This window comes from Oryctolagus cuniculus, chromosome 2, assembly GCF_964237555.1.
Source record: "Oryctolagus cuniculus chromosome 2, mOryCun1.1, whole genome shotgun sequence".
In the NCBI taxonomy this organism is placed as follows: domain Eukaryota; kingdom Metazoa; phylum Chordata; class Mammalia; order Lagomorpha; family Leporidae; genus Oryctolagus; species Oryctolagus cuniculus.
In genome coordinates, this window is record NC_091433.1 from 33,707,525 (window position 1) to 33,720,033 (window position 12,509).

The window sequence follows — 12,509 nt, forward strand, 5'->3', positions numbered from 1 at the left end:
GAGGATGGCCCAAGTACTGGGGCTTCTGCACCCACATGGGAGATCTGGAAGAAGCTCCTGGCTCCTGGCTTCGGCTTGGCCCAGCTCTGGTAGTTGCAGCCATTTGGGGATTGAACCATTAGATGGAAGACCTCTCTTTCTCTACCTCTCTCTGTAACTCTGCCTTCCAAATAAACTAAAAATAAACAAATCTTAAAAAAATCTTTTGATGTTTTAAAAACAGTTATCATAAATATCTCTTAATAATATATTAAAATGTCTAATGTAATACCATTTCTATTAATTGTATCACTGTTTATCAGTGGATATTTAACTAGATATACTGAAATTCTATAATTCTCTTTTTGTCCACAAGAAATATTATTTTATTCAAATGATTAAAAAATTTATAAACAAGTATAATCAATTTAACTCAGATTTAATTTTTCTACAGTTATACAAAAACTATCTGATACACATTTTTTCTTGAACATTTAAAGGGTTTGAAAATCAGTCAATCCTACCTTCAGTTTGAATTCAAGCTGGGGCATGACAGATAACAATAAATGAGGATCTATAGCAAAAAGTTCCTGAATCAGATCAAACACATGTTCTGACAAATCACTTACTGATGATCTTCCCAGCACCAGGACTTGATTGAAAAACTATAGGAGACAGTAAAAACAAAAATAAAGTATTTCATATAAAATTTCAAATTTTCCATTAGTGTACGATTTAAAAAAAAAATAATCAGGCATTACATATACTATTGAAGGGATGACATAGAGGAAGTGATTAAATTACTATATGATGAGTCATCTAAGTAACAGAAGAAATAAATCTCAAGATAACACAAAGGTACCCCAAAATATGTGGAAAACACATTTTCTACACCAAAATAAACATTTTAAAATTTCACTTCTCCATGAACTTTATAAAACATCCCATCAAATACATTACAAGGAGACAAGTAAAGCAGAACTGGGATGTTGAACAGATTACATTCACAGAGTAAACTGAGCCACCTGAACAAGAAAGCCAAATTACCTATGCTGTTCATGTATATTTCAGGGAAGCACTTTGTGTTAGTAAACCTAAAGCACTAAAGGCTCTCAACCTCCAAAATAGCCCAATGTCTAGCTTTTCCAGTTTTTCCCTATTTGAGATACTGGAAAAATAAATTCTGTATTACAGAAAAACTATTGGTATTGGCTACAAGCCACCTTGAAGTCCTACCATATGCAGCACAGGCACAGAAAGAATAGCTTAAAACTGATGAAGCTGAACCCCTTAATAAAGAAGAGTTTAAAAAAAAAAAAAAAGCTTCTAACACAGGGATTCATCAATTGGAATATGAGGGATTTTAATCATTTTATCAAAGCTAATGAGAAATGGGGTCATAATGCTACTGAAAATACATCAAGAGAAGCAGAAGGACAAACTCTAGAGGTCACTGAATACTCAATTATGGGCTAGGGAAGATGCAATGAACTTCAGGACATAGAGAAAGTCATGGTTTAGAAGGAAAGGGAGAGCAAGAATTCATAGTAGTATAAAATGGCACTTGACACAAAGATTGGACAGTACAAAGCACCTTTCCAACGGAGAATATTATATGGTACTAAATAGGAAAGGAAAAAATTACACTGAAGAAGGGGATTATTTTCTGATTTGTGTGCTCCACAAGCTTGGATCAGACAGTTAAAATGTTTATGATGAGTTGCGATGGTGTATTTGAAACTCTCCTCAGTTCTGATCTGACTGGTTCCTTAGGTCTAGTACCGCAATGGAGCTCCAGAGGGGGTAATACCTTGACTACTTTGACTACTTTTACATGAAGCTAAAAGAAAAGGTGGCAGAGAAAAAGGAATAAGGAACAAAGCCTTCAAATGTGTAAAATAGATGGAGCATAAAATGGATGATGTATAAAATTGATGGAGCACCAGAAGGTCAAGGAATGAAAAAGAAACTGAACTGTGAATACTTATTTGCTTTGTAATCATTAACTTTGAACCAGCAGTGCTTTAATTCACAAGTCTTCATAATATGCACTATACAATGCTCAACGTTACTCAACAACATCAGGCTCATCAGCTTTCTCAGAAAGAAATCTTAGTATGTAGTTTCACTGTCTTAAATACAACAGCTGTGATGAAAGTTTGTTATTAACACTTTAAATAATACAATGGACATTTACTTATTAAGAAAAAAATTAGGTTGTTAATAGTGTTCTAAAGATGACATTTCGAGGGATCTTAATTATTAAAATAAAACAACTTAGCTAATTTGTGTTCTCATCATACAGAAAACTTTCCTTGGACCACAGAAAATTTTTAGTCTCAAGCTTTGATTTTATTTTAAAATCCATGATTTTACTAGTCAACCTGCCACTCTGCTAATGCTCCTGGGAAAGCAGTGGCAGATCAAATTTCTTGGGCTCCAGCTACCCATGTGGGAGACCAGGATGGTATGAAATTACAAATATTTTACTTTCCCAAAATGATCAATTTTTCAGAAAAAAAAAAAAAAAAACAGAAAAAATTTCTATTCAAAAAGCTTTTTTAAAATTATTTTCATTACTATCTAACAGCCATTCAAGAAAGAGAAAAAAAAAAAGATTTCAGAAGAATGACTTAGCAGACATAAAAAAGAAAACAGAGAAAGATCCATAAAGATGGAGGGATACAATGAATGAGATCAGCATATCTGGGAGAAGAGGTAGGAGCTGTAGCCAAGTTTTCATAAAGTAACTTTCACTACTTTGTACCATTATTAAAACACCTTAAAGCTTATCAAGTTTTGCTACGTTTCTCTAACTTTAGTGACACATGGGTATTCAAGTTCTTTCATATTTGCAGATGAAACTGTTTACACTCTAAATAAACTAATACATGAGCTATTCTAATACATTTGTACAATGGATTAAGAATTAATTATACAACTACAGAATAAATATAAACAGAAATACATACATTGGCAATGCATGCCTCAATAGTCTGGACTGTTCTTTTCAAGAGAACTTTTGCAAGGTCGAAGGACTGTTTATTTAAGTTCTGAAAATCAATAAAAACATGTGAAGTTAAAATGAATTAATAAATTTGTGAGATAACATTAATAGAATATGGTAGTCTTCAAATCTACTAATACATTAACAAAAAACAAGCAAAAAAGCCAATTCCATTCAAGGTATTACCCAGTATCTTGAACTCAAGTAACCTTAAATACAGAAGTTGCAAAGTGAATTAAACTGAATAATAGAAAAAATGCAAATATACTATTTTATGGACCTAAGGATCCTAAGGACTGTTGATTGTATCTGTTAACCAGTATGAACTGGCAACATCTCTAATTCACCATGCTCATCACTTCACTGTTAAATCAATTTGTGTTCTGAGGAAGAATAGATTTGGAAAGCAACTCAAAAGGGTTCTGCCAACTAGGCAAAGAAATACGCTAAATATTTTAGGTTTTATAGGTGACAGTCACTGCTGCAACTACATAACCCTTGTGTAGTAGTGTAAAAGCATTTAGATACAAAATGAAAAAAATAAGCATGGTTGAACTCCAATAAAACCTAATGGAGGCCGGCGCCGCGGCTCAATAGGCTAATCCTCCGCCTTGCAGCGCCAGCACACCGGTTTCTAGTCCCGGTCGGGGTGCTGGATTCTGTCCTGGTTGCCCCTCTTCCAGGCCAGCTCTCTGCTGTGGCCAGGGAGTGCAGTGGAGGATGGCCCAAGTGCTTGGGCCCTGCACCCCATGGGAGACCAGGAGAAGCACCTGGCTCCTGCCTTTGGATCAGCGTGGTACACCAGCCGCAGCGGCCATTGGAGGGTGAACCAATGGCAAAGGAAGACCTTTCTCTCTTTCTCTCTCTCTCACTGTCCACTCTGCCTGTCAAAAAAAAAAAAAAAAAAAAAAACCTAATGGAACTCCCATACTGCTGATCTGAAAAGGGTAAATTAAAGACCCTCAGGAGATGCCTGAAACCAAAAATAGTATCAAACCCTACTTATAGAGCTTGAGTATCACTTTTCTGAAATTGCTGGGACCAGACATGAATTAGAATTTCTAATATGGATATTACATCTTAGACATACAGTCTGAAGGTAATTTTATACAGCATCTTTAGTCTGTGTTTTGACTCAGAGTCATCATACATTTAAGTCAGTGGCAGAATTTTCCACCTGGGGAACCATCTTGGATTTCCAGATTTGGGATGCTCAACCTGTACTATGTTTTTTCTATTCACAATTACTATAGATCTTAGCAACCTCAGCATCGAATTTTTTTCCTTTCCTGAAGTGAAGAGCTTTCACTTTTTCTTAAAGTATTTTAAGGCTTCCCCTTTGGCTTTCTGAATTACCACCATAACTACTACTGCATTTTTGGATTTACTTATTCAGTAAAATAACAGTTACTTTAACACAAGCACTGCATGCCTCTACAGTTGGTTTGATAGCTGAGATGACTACTAAATGATTAACTGACAGGCAGCAGACACAGGTGAATATGCTGAACAAAGGGAAAATCCATGGGCGAGACAAAGCAGATTAGTACAAGATTTGAACACTGTATTCAGAACGTGCAATTCTAAATTTAGGAATTATTTCAGTAGCTTTCAAATTAATGCTTGTGGAATGTAGTTCACTGTGGGCAACTGCAACTGTGGACAGTGCAATCACTCATTTAGCTATAACACAAATGCCAAATACACCATCTATTCTTCTCCATGTTTTTCTCTGCATGAGATATACTCCTTTTTGTCATATTATCAAAATCTTTATCAATGACAGGTTCGGGACAGGTGTTGTGGTGCAGCAAATTAAGCCTCCCACTGTGCAGGCATGCCATGTGGGCACCAATTCAAGTCCCAGCTGTTCCACTTCTGGTCCAGCTCCCTGTTGCTGGCCCGGGAAAACAGTGGAAGATGGCCCAAGTGCTTGGACCCTGGCATTCCCGTGGGAGGCCCAGAAGAACCCGGCTCCTGGCTTAGGACCGGCCCAGCTCCAGCTGTTGAGGCCATTTAGGGAGTGAACCTGCAGATGGAAGATCTCTAACTCTTCCTCTCAAATAAATAAAAAATTCTTAAAAAAAAAAAAAAAAAAGATAGGTACACTTGAATTAATAACATGCAAACAGGGCCAGCGCTGTGTTGTAGCGTGTAGCGGGTAAAGCCGCCACCTGCAGTGCAAGCATCCCATGTGGGCACCGGTCTGAATCCAGCTGCACCACTTCTGATCCAGTGCTTGCGCTCTCCCTCTCTCTCTGCCTCTCTGTAACTCTGCCTATCGAATAATAAAAAAATCTTTAAAATAAAAAATTTTATTTACTAGAGCCATGAGAAGAATTGAAAATGAGTCATTTCTTCTTGTGAATTAAGTGTAATTAGATATATTCATCTAGCATCTGAAAATAGGATACTGAACCAATTGAGGAAAAAACCAGTGGGGCAAATATCAACTGCAGAGTGGGTTTGAGGAAAGCCCAGTGGATGAGCTTGTGAGGAGATAAGTCCTTCAGTTTCTTAGGAGAACCTGCTAGAAAGAAACACAAAAAGGAAATAAGGGGGCTGGCGTTGTGGTATAGCAGATTAAGCTACTGCCTGTAACACCAGCATCCCATATGGGTGCTGGTTCAAATCCTAGCTGCACCACTTCCAATCCAGATTCCTGTTCATGCAAATGAGAAAGCAGAGGAAGACTGCCAAGTCCTTGGGCTTCTACATCCAAGTGTAGAAGCTCCTGGCTCCTGGCTTCTGCCTTCTGCCTTCTGCGTGACCCAGCCCTGGCCATTGTGGCCATTTGGGAAGTGAACTACCAGATGGAAGATCTCTCTCTCTAAATCTGCATTTCAAAACAAAGAAAATAAAGCCTTAAAAAAGAAATAAATAATAGGTAATGAAGAGGAATGATTAGCTCTAAATCACCCTGTTATCTTAACATTACCCATACAGCTCTAGCTTCTATTCAAATGTTTTTCTGACAATACCTATGTAAAAGGTAGGATAGGTATTTTGAAAAGGAATCCAAACTCTTGTGTTTTAAACCTATGATAAAGAGGAAACTAAACTAGCCAAAAGACAACATCACAACGTTCATAAATCCAAGACTGCTTATGAATGGTAAACAGCACTTAACTGAGGGAAATCTTATACAATGGTAAGCAATGCATCTGAAAATATAGTTACAAAGCTAATGTTTTAGTGGGGCTGGACAGTGATAATGTGAACTGCATTTGACTGCAAATGGTCAAAAATAATTATTCATTTTTATATGTAGCACTAAATTTAAATATTAGCCTTTAATATCTTTACATTATACAAACCTTATGTGCAGGAATGAGGTTAATAAGAATGGAGTCCAATAATTCTTGAGTAACTCCATCACCTTCCATGATGATAGAACTCATCAAATCCAGCATATGCATTTGTACTTTCTTATTGTGGCTATTGCTTAAAAAAAGAAAAAAATTCAGGTGTAAAAAAATTTAAATTCTCACTTTTAAAACAATTATCTCAAAAAAATCGATTTTCAGTTGAAGGAACTGTGTCAATAATGGCAAAATAAATTTTGCCTATTTCATTTCTCCCTCTGTTGACAATTGGCACAACTGAAAGGTATTATTGTAAAGTATTAAAAAAGAAAAAAAAGACTACCCTGGTTTCTAATAGGTGAATTCTACATTATTGACTTTTTAAAAAAAAAGAAAAAGAGAAAAGAAGATACTTAAAATGAATTAAGTCTCTATACTATAAATGAGGATTCCAAGTGTTGAGTTAAACCAATGCCAATAAAAATGTCAGCTTCAAAGAAAGGACACTGGCTTATATGTCTCAGACTTAAAAGGTGATGGGGCGGGTGCTGTGCTTCAGGTAAAGCCACTGCCTGCAGTGAGGGCATCCCATATGGGTGCCAGTTTGAGACCCAGCTGCTCCACTTCTGATCAGGCTCTCTGCTGTGACCTGGGAAAGCAGTGGAAGATGGCCCAAGTTCTTGGGCCCCTGCACCTGCATGGGAGACCTGGAGGAAGTTCCTGGCTCCTGGCTTTGGATCGGCGCAGCACTGGCCATTGTGGCCAACTGGGGAGTGAACCAGTGGATGGAAGCTCTCTCTCTCTGTGCCTCTCCTTCTCTTTCTGTGTAACTCTTTCAAGTAAATAAATAAATATTAAAAAAAAAAAAAAAGATTAAAAGGTGATATAATGGGGTCAATGTTGTGGCTTAGTGGGTTAGCCTGTGATGCTGGGATCCCATATGGGTGCCAGTTTATGTCCCAGCTGCTCTACTTCTGATCCAGCTCCCTGCTCAAGGTGCCTGAGAAGACAGTGGAGGATACCCCAGGTGCTTTGGCTTCTAACACCCACATGGGAGATCCAGATGAAGCTCCTTGCTTCAGCCTAGCTCAGCCCTGGCCTTTGTGGCCATTTGGGGAGTGAGAAACAGATGGATGATCGATCGATCTCTCTCTTCCTCTGTCTGTAACTCTTTCTTTTAAATAAACAAACAAATCCTTATCAAAAAGCGTTATAATTTTAAGGAAACAAAAAAATTGTGCGGCCAGCACTGTGGCGTCATGGTAAAGCCACCACCTGCAGTGCCAGCATCCCATTTGGGCGCTGGTTCATGTCCCAGCTGCTCAACTTATGATCCAGCTCTTTGCCATGGCCTGGGAAAGCAGGGAAAGGTGGCCCTAGTCCGTGGGCTCCTGCACCCACGTGGGAGACTTAGAAGAAGCTCCCGGCTTCAGATCAGCACAGCTCCGGCTGTTGCAGCCAACTGGGGAATGAAACAGTGGATGGAAGACTACTCTCTCGCTGCCTCTCCTTCTCTCTGTGTAATTCTGCCTTTCAAATAAATAAATAAATAAATCTTTTAAAAAGAATAAGATGGTGAAGACAAATTTTTCAAGTCTTCTTTCTTATTACTTTTCAGTTATTCTTCAAATTAAGATAAAAACATATCTAAATGCCCAAATTAAGTCTAGACCAACAAAAGTAACTCTTGCCACTAGAGGTTTTAATTCACCAATACTGCAAATCAATAATTTGATCTAAAATAGTTATCAGAGCTTGTAACAGAAGGTTCTAAAAATGTTGTCCCAGTTTCTCTCAATTTCAAAAAAAGATTTAAATCAACAAAGTATAAAAAGTAAGGCCTTGGCTGCTTCCTTAGTTGGTGAAGAGTAAATTTTAGGCCTCCTTGATGAATATACTAAAAGCTCATATAAATTCACTAAAAATAGTTACAAACCTATATTGGCTATAGAATATGTAAATTTTGCTCCTCCTGACTATAAAGACATGTGTTTATTTTTGTATTTATCAGAATATGTATACAAGGACATAAAAAAGAAAATGGAACAATTATAGTTATATTATAAATATATGAGGAAGTTTAAATCAATACAAAGTAAATTTCAGTATCTCTCACCTACAGCTTTTAAAAAATCAACAGGTAGGCATTGTGCTCAGACACCAATACCCTAAACAGGACACTTGTACCCCAAACAGGAGTACATGAGTTCTATGCCCAGCTCTACACTTCATTCCAACTTCCTTCTCATGCAGAGCCTGGGAGGCAACAGGTGTTAAAAGTAACTGGGTGCCGGTGCGGCGGATCACTAGGCTAATCCTCCGCCTGTGGTGCTGGCACCCCGGGTTCTAGTCCCGGTTGCACCTCTTCCAGTCCAGCTCTCAGCTGTGGCCGGGGAAGGCAGTGGAGGATGGCCCAGGTGCTTGGGCCCTGCACCCACATGGGAGACCAGGAGGAAGCACCTGGCTCCTGGCTTCGGATTGGTGCATCGAGTCGGGCGTAGCGTGCTAGCCATAGCGGCCATTTGGAGGGTGAACCAATGGAAGGAGGACCTTTCTCTCTAACTCTGTCAAAACACACACACACACACACAACAAACAAACAAAAAAAGTAACTGAGTTACTGCCACCTATATGAGACACCCGGATTGAGTTCCTGGCAGTTTAGGTTCTAGTCTGCAGCAATTGTGGGTGTTTGGAGAGTGAACCAGTGGATAGGAGCTTTCTTTCTCAGTCTCTTTGTCTCTCAAATAACAAAATGAAAACAAAAGACAAAACAAAAAAACTCACAAAACTTGAAATAATGAATAATAAACATGTTGGGCCACTGTGGTAAAACCAAGAAAAACTTCAAAAGTTGATGGGGAAACCACACCATCAGTTTTTACCAACTTCTAGAAAAACAGACCTCTTGCAAGCCCTCTCTCAAGCATATTTTTATTGATTTTTCTTTTTCTTTTTTAAAGATTTATTTATTTATTTGAAAGTCAGAGTTACAGAGACAGAGTTTTGCCAGGCCATGAGCAGGGAGCTGGATCAGAAGCAGAGCAGCTGGGACAGGAACCACTGCCCATATGGGATGCTGGTTACAGGTGGTGGCTTTATCTGCTATGACACAATGCTAGCCCCTTGTTTATGTTTACAAAAGGCCAACAATATGAAGGATCAATTGTATGGTTCTATATGTGGAGGGAATGCATGGAGGGTGCTGAGTGGGCAGGAAAGAACAGATATTTAGCTTGATTAAAAAAAAAAAAAACAACCCACAATCCTGAGTATCTGTCTCTCAGATCCAATAGATACTTGAGGGTAATAAAGAAGTGAGGCGCAGGGCTGGCATCCCTTAAGGATGCTGGTTGGAGTCCTGGCTGCTCCACTTCCCATCTGGCTCTCTGCTGTGGCCTGGGAAAGCAGTATGAAATGGCCCAAGTCCTTGGTCCCCTACACCCACGTAGGAGACCTGGAAGAAGCACTTGTCTCTTGACTTGGAATCAGCACAGCTCTGGCTGATGCGGGCATTTGGGGAGTGAATCTGTGGATAGAAGACTTCTTTCTCTGCCCCTGACTCTCTTTAAGTCTGTTTTTCATTTATATAATCTTTTTTTTTAGATTTATTTATTTATTTGAAGGAGTTACCCAGAGAGAGGAGGGGAGGCAGAGAGAGAGAGGTCTTCCTTCCACTGGTTCACTCCCCAATTGGCCTCAACAGCCAGAGCTATGCCAATCTGAAGCCAGGAGCCAGGAGCTTCCTCTAGGTCTCCCTTTGTAAGGCAGGTACAGGTACAGGGTCCCAAGGATTTGGGTCATCTTCTACTGCTTTCCCAAGTCATAGCAGAGAACTGGATCAGAAGTGGAGCCACCAGGCCTCGAACTGGTGCCCATATGGGATGCTGGCACTGCAGGCAGCAGCTTTACCCACTATGCCACGGCGCCAGCCCCTAAATAAATCTTAAAAAAAAAAAAAAAGGAAAAAAAAAAAAAAGATGAGGGAAACAAAGCAAAAGATAATGTGGAAATTTCTACAAATCCAATCAATCTAAATCAGTCAGTTTAAGACTTCCAGTAAAGATATGGCAAGAAGGAAAGAATTTACTCCACTATCTGAAATGACCAAAAAACTGGATGAAATATACAATAGTTTACAGATATTGAATATTATGTGCATATTGCTGAGGAGAGGAAAACAAAGTACATGTTTCCAAAAAATGTAATACTTTAGAGGACATCTCATGATGACACTTTGTTTACTATACAAAAAAAACCTCCAAATTTAGGCTCTCTTGTCCAGCAATTTGTCCTTGGCAAATCAGTAAACTTCATCTATCTGCATTAATTGCCCTATTTCCATAAATTGATGATTTAGACAATGTTAAAGATTTCTTTCTCATTTCAACAATGAGAAGATATCAGAGTCAATGTGCTTAGAGGAACACCAAGGGTATATACGATATTCATAATTTAGTTCTTCAGCGTATAAGGTCTCTTATCATTTGTTCTATAACTTTATGCAGTTCCCTTTATTGGATAATAAGTTTCTTAAAAACAAGACCCTACTTTACATTTATTTATTGTCTATAGCTCCCAGAACACATTAGGGCACACAAGTGTCAATCAATAAACTGATTCATATTTTAAAATGGCAGTGTAAGGGCAAAGGTAGTTTTCTTGCAACCTAATTTTATTTTCCTCTTCATATTTTATTATTTTTTAAAATTTATTTGATAGAGTTAGACAGTGAGAGAGAGACAGAGAGACAGAGAGAAAGTCTTCCTTCCATTGGTTCACTCCCCAAAATGGCCTGAACGGCCGGTGCTGCGCCGATCCAAAGCCAGGAGCCAGGTGCTTCCTCCTGGTCTCCCATGCGGGTACAGGGGCCCAAGCACTTGGGCCATCCTCCACTGCACTCCCGGGCCACAGCAGAGAGCTGGACTGGAAGAAGAGCAGCCAGGACTAGAACCCTGTGCCCATATGGGATGCCGGCGCCGTGGGTGGAGGATTAACCTAGTGCACCACAGCGCCGGCCCCATGTTTTATCTTCTAAGGAAAACAACTTCTTACAACTCTAAAACATTGTACTGTACACAAAGTATAGGACACTTCAACAAACACAGCAAGAAAAAACAGAAATGCTTCAGAATTAACTTACTTGATCACTGAGAAGAGAGTCCTAAAAAGTTGAATAAAAATTTCATTGCAATCTTCCAATTCAAAGCAGATGTTATATGATTTAACCCAAGCTAAATTCTTAAAAAAAAAAAAATTTACAGTTACACAAAAGCAAGCTCATTAGTAAAATTTATAGAATTATATTAAAAGCCTATGAAAACCCAATATACAAAATTATATGAGTGTTAAAGTTCTCTGACCTTTAAGGGGGCATCAACTTTCTCAAATTGAAAAACACTTATATTTAGTGGTCGGCAGGCATACATTAAATTATAAGCAGTGAAAATATATATTGACATTAGAAAAGAGAAAAAAGATGAAATAAAATTTATAATTTAAATGATCTATAGAATATATCTTTAGAGGATATAAGGAACAATAAAAAGATTATATTGTCCTTAGGAAATGTCAAAGATTTTGTAAGCTGGCTTTGTATAAAACAAAGAAAGTTTTACTCTACATTACAAAGTTACTATATAGAATTTGCAACAATGAAATAATATGATATTTAGTAAATCAAGTGTTTTTTTTTTTTTTTTTTTTTTTTTTTTACCTCTAATAAATAAAAGTATCTGTTAAACTGCGGACTCTTTGTATCCTCCAAACCTTTTAATTGTCTGGTGATAAACAAAAATATGTCCTGTTAAAAAAAAATAAAAAGTATTAATTTAGACACAAATACTTCTTATTCTTTCATAACATACTAATAGCTCATAAACATATTATGAACTAACTGGCTCTTGGCTTCAACCTGGCACAACCCTGGCTGTTGTGGGCATCTGGGGAATGAACTAGATTTCCCTGTCTCTCTCTTATTATGCCTTTCAAATAAATAAATCTTTTAGAAATTTGTTATTTCTATAAATATTTAAATATTCTCATTCAAAAGGGACATCAGGTTTTGTATCTAACATATTACCTTTGCTTCTACTGTAGTGCTTCTACTTCACTATCTTCACCCTGCATCATGGCAAACAACTATCTTCATTTTAAGGAGCTGAACAGGAGTCTTTCAATTATATTTTCTACATGTAAATACAAGTTTTAGCACTTAG

General features: G+C 38.0%; 1 protein-coding gene across 4 annotated transcripts in view; it reads right to left on the reverse strand.

Annotated features, from left to right (window-relative positions):
• The window catches only part of PDS5A (PDS5 cohesin associated factor A), a 135,528-nt gene that overhangs the window by 77,956 nt on the left and 45,063 nt on the right, over positions 1-12,509 (reverse strand). For all 4 annotated transcript variants that reach the window (XM_008275183.4, XM_070068127.1, XM_008275201.4 and 1 more), the window contains 5 exons: positions 12,008-12,094; positions 11,435-11,532; positions 6,304-6,430; positions 2,952-3,032; positions 504-644 (listed from right to left, as the gene is read on the reverse strand). In XM_008275183.4, the coding sequence (XP_008273405.1) occupies positions 504-644; positions 2,952-3,032; positions 6,304-6,430; positions 11,435-11,532; positions 12,008-12,094 (534 nt within the window). The remainder of the gene's footprint in view (positions 1-503; positions 645-2,951; positions 3,033-6,303; positions 6,431-11,434; positions 11,533-12,007; positions 12,095-12,509) is intronic.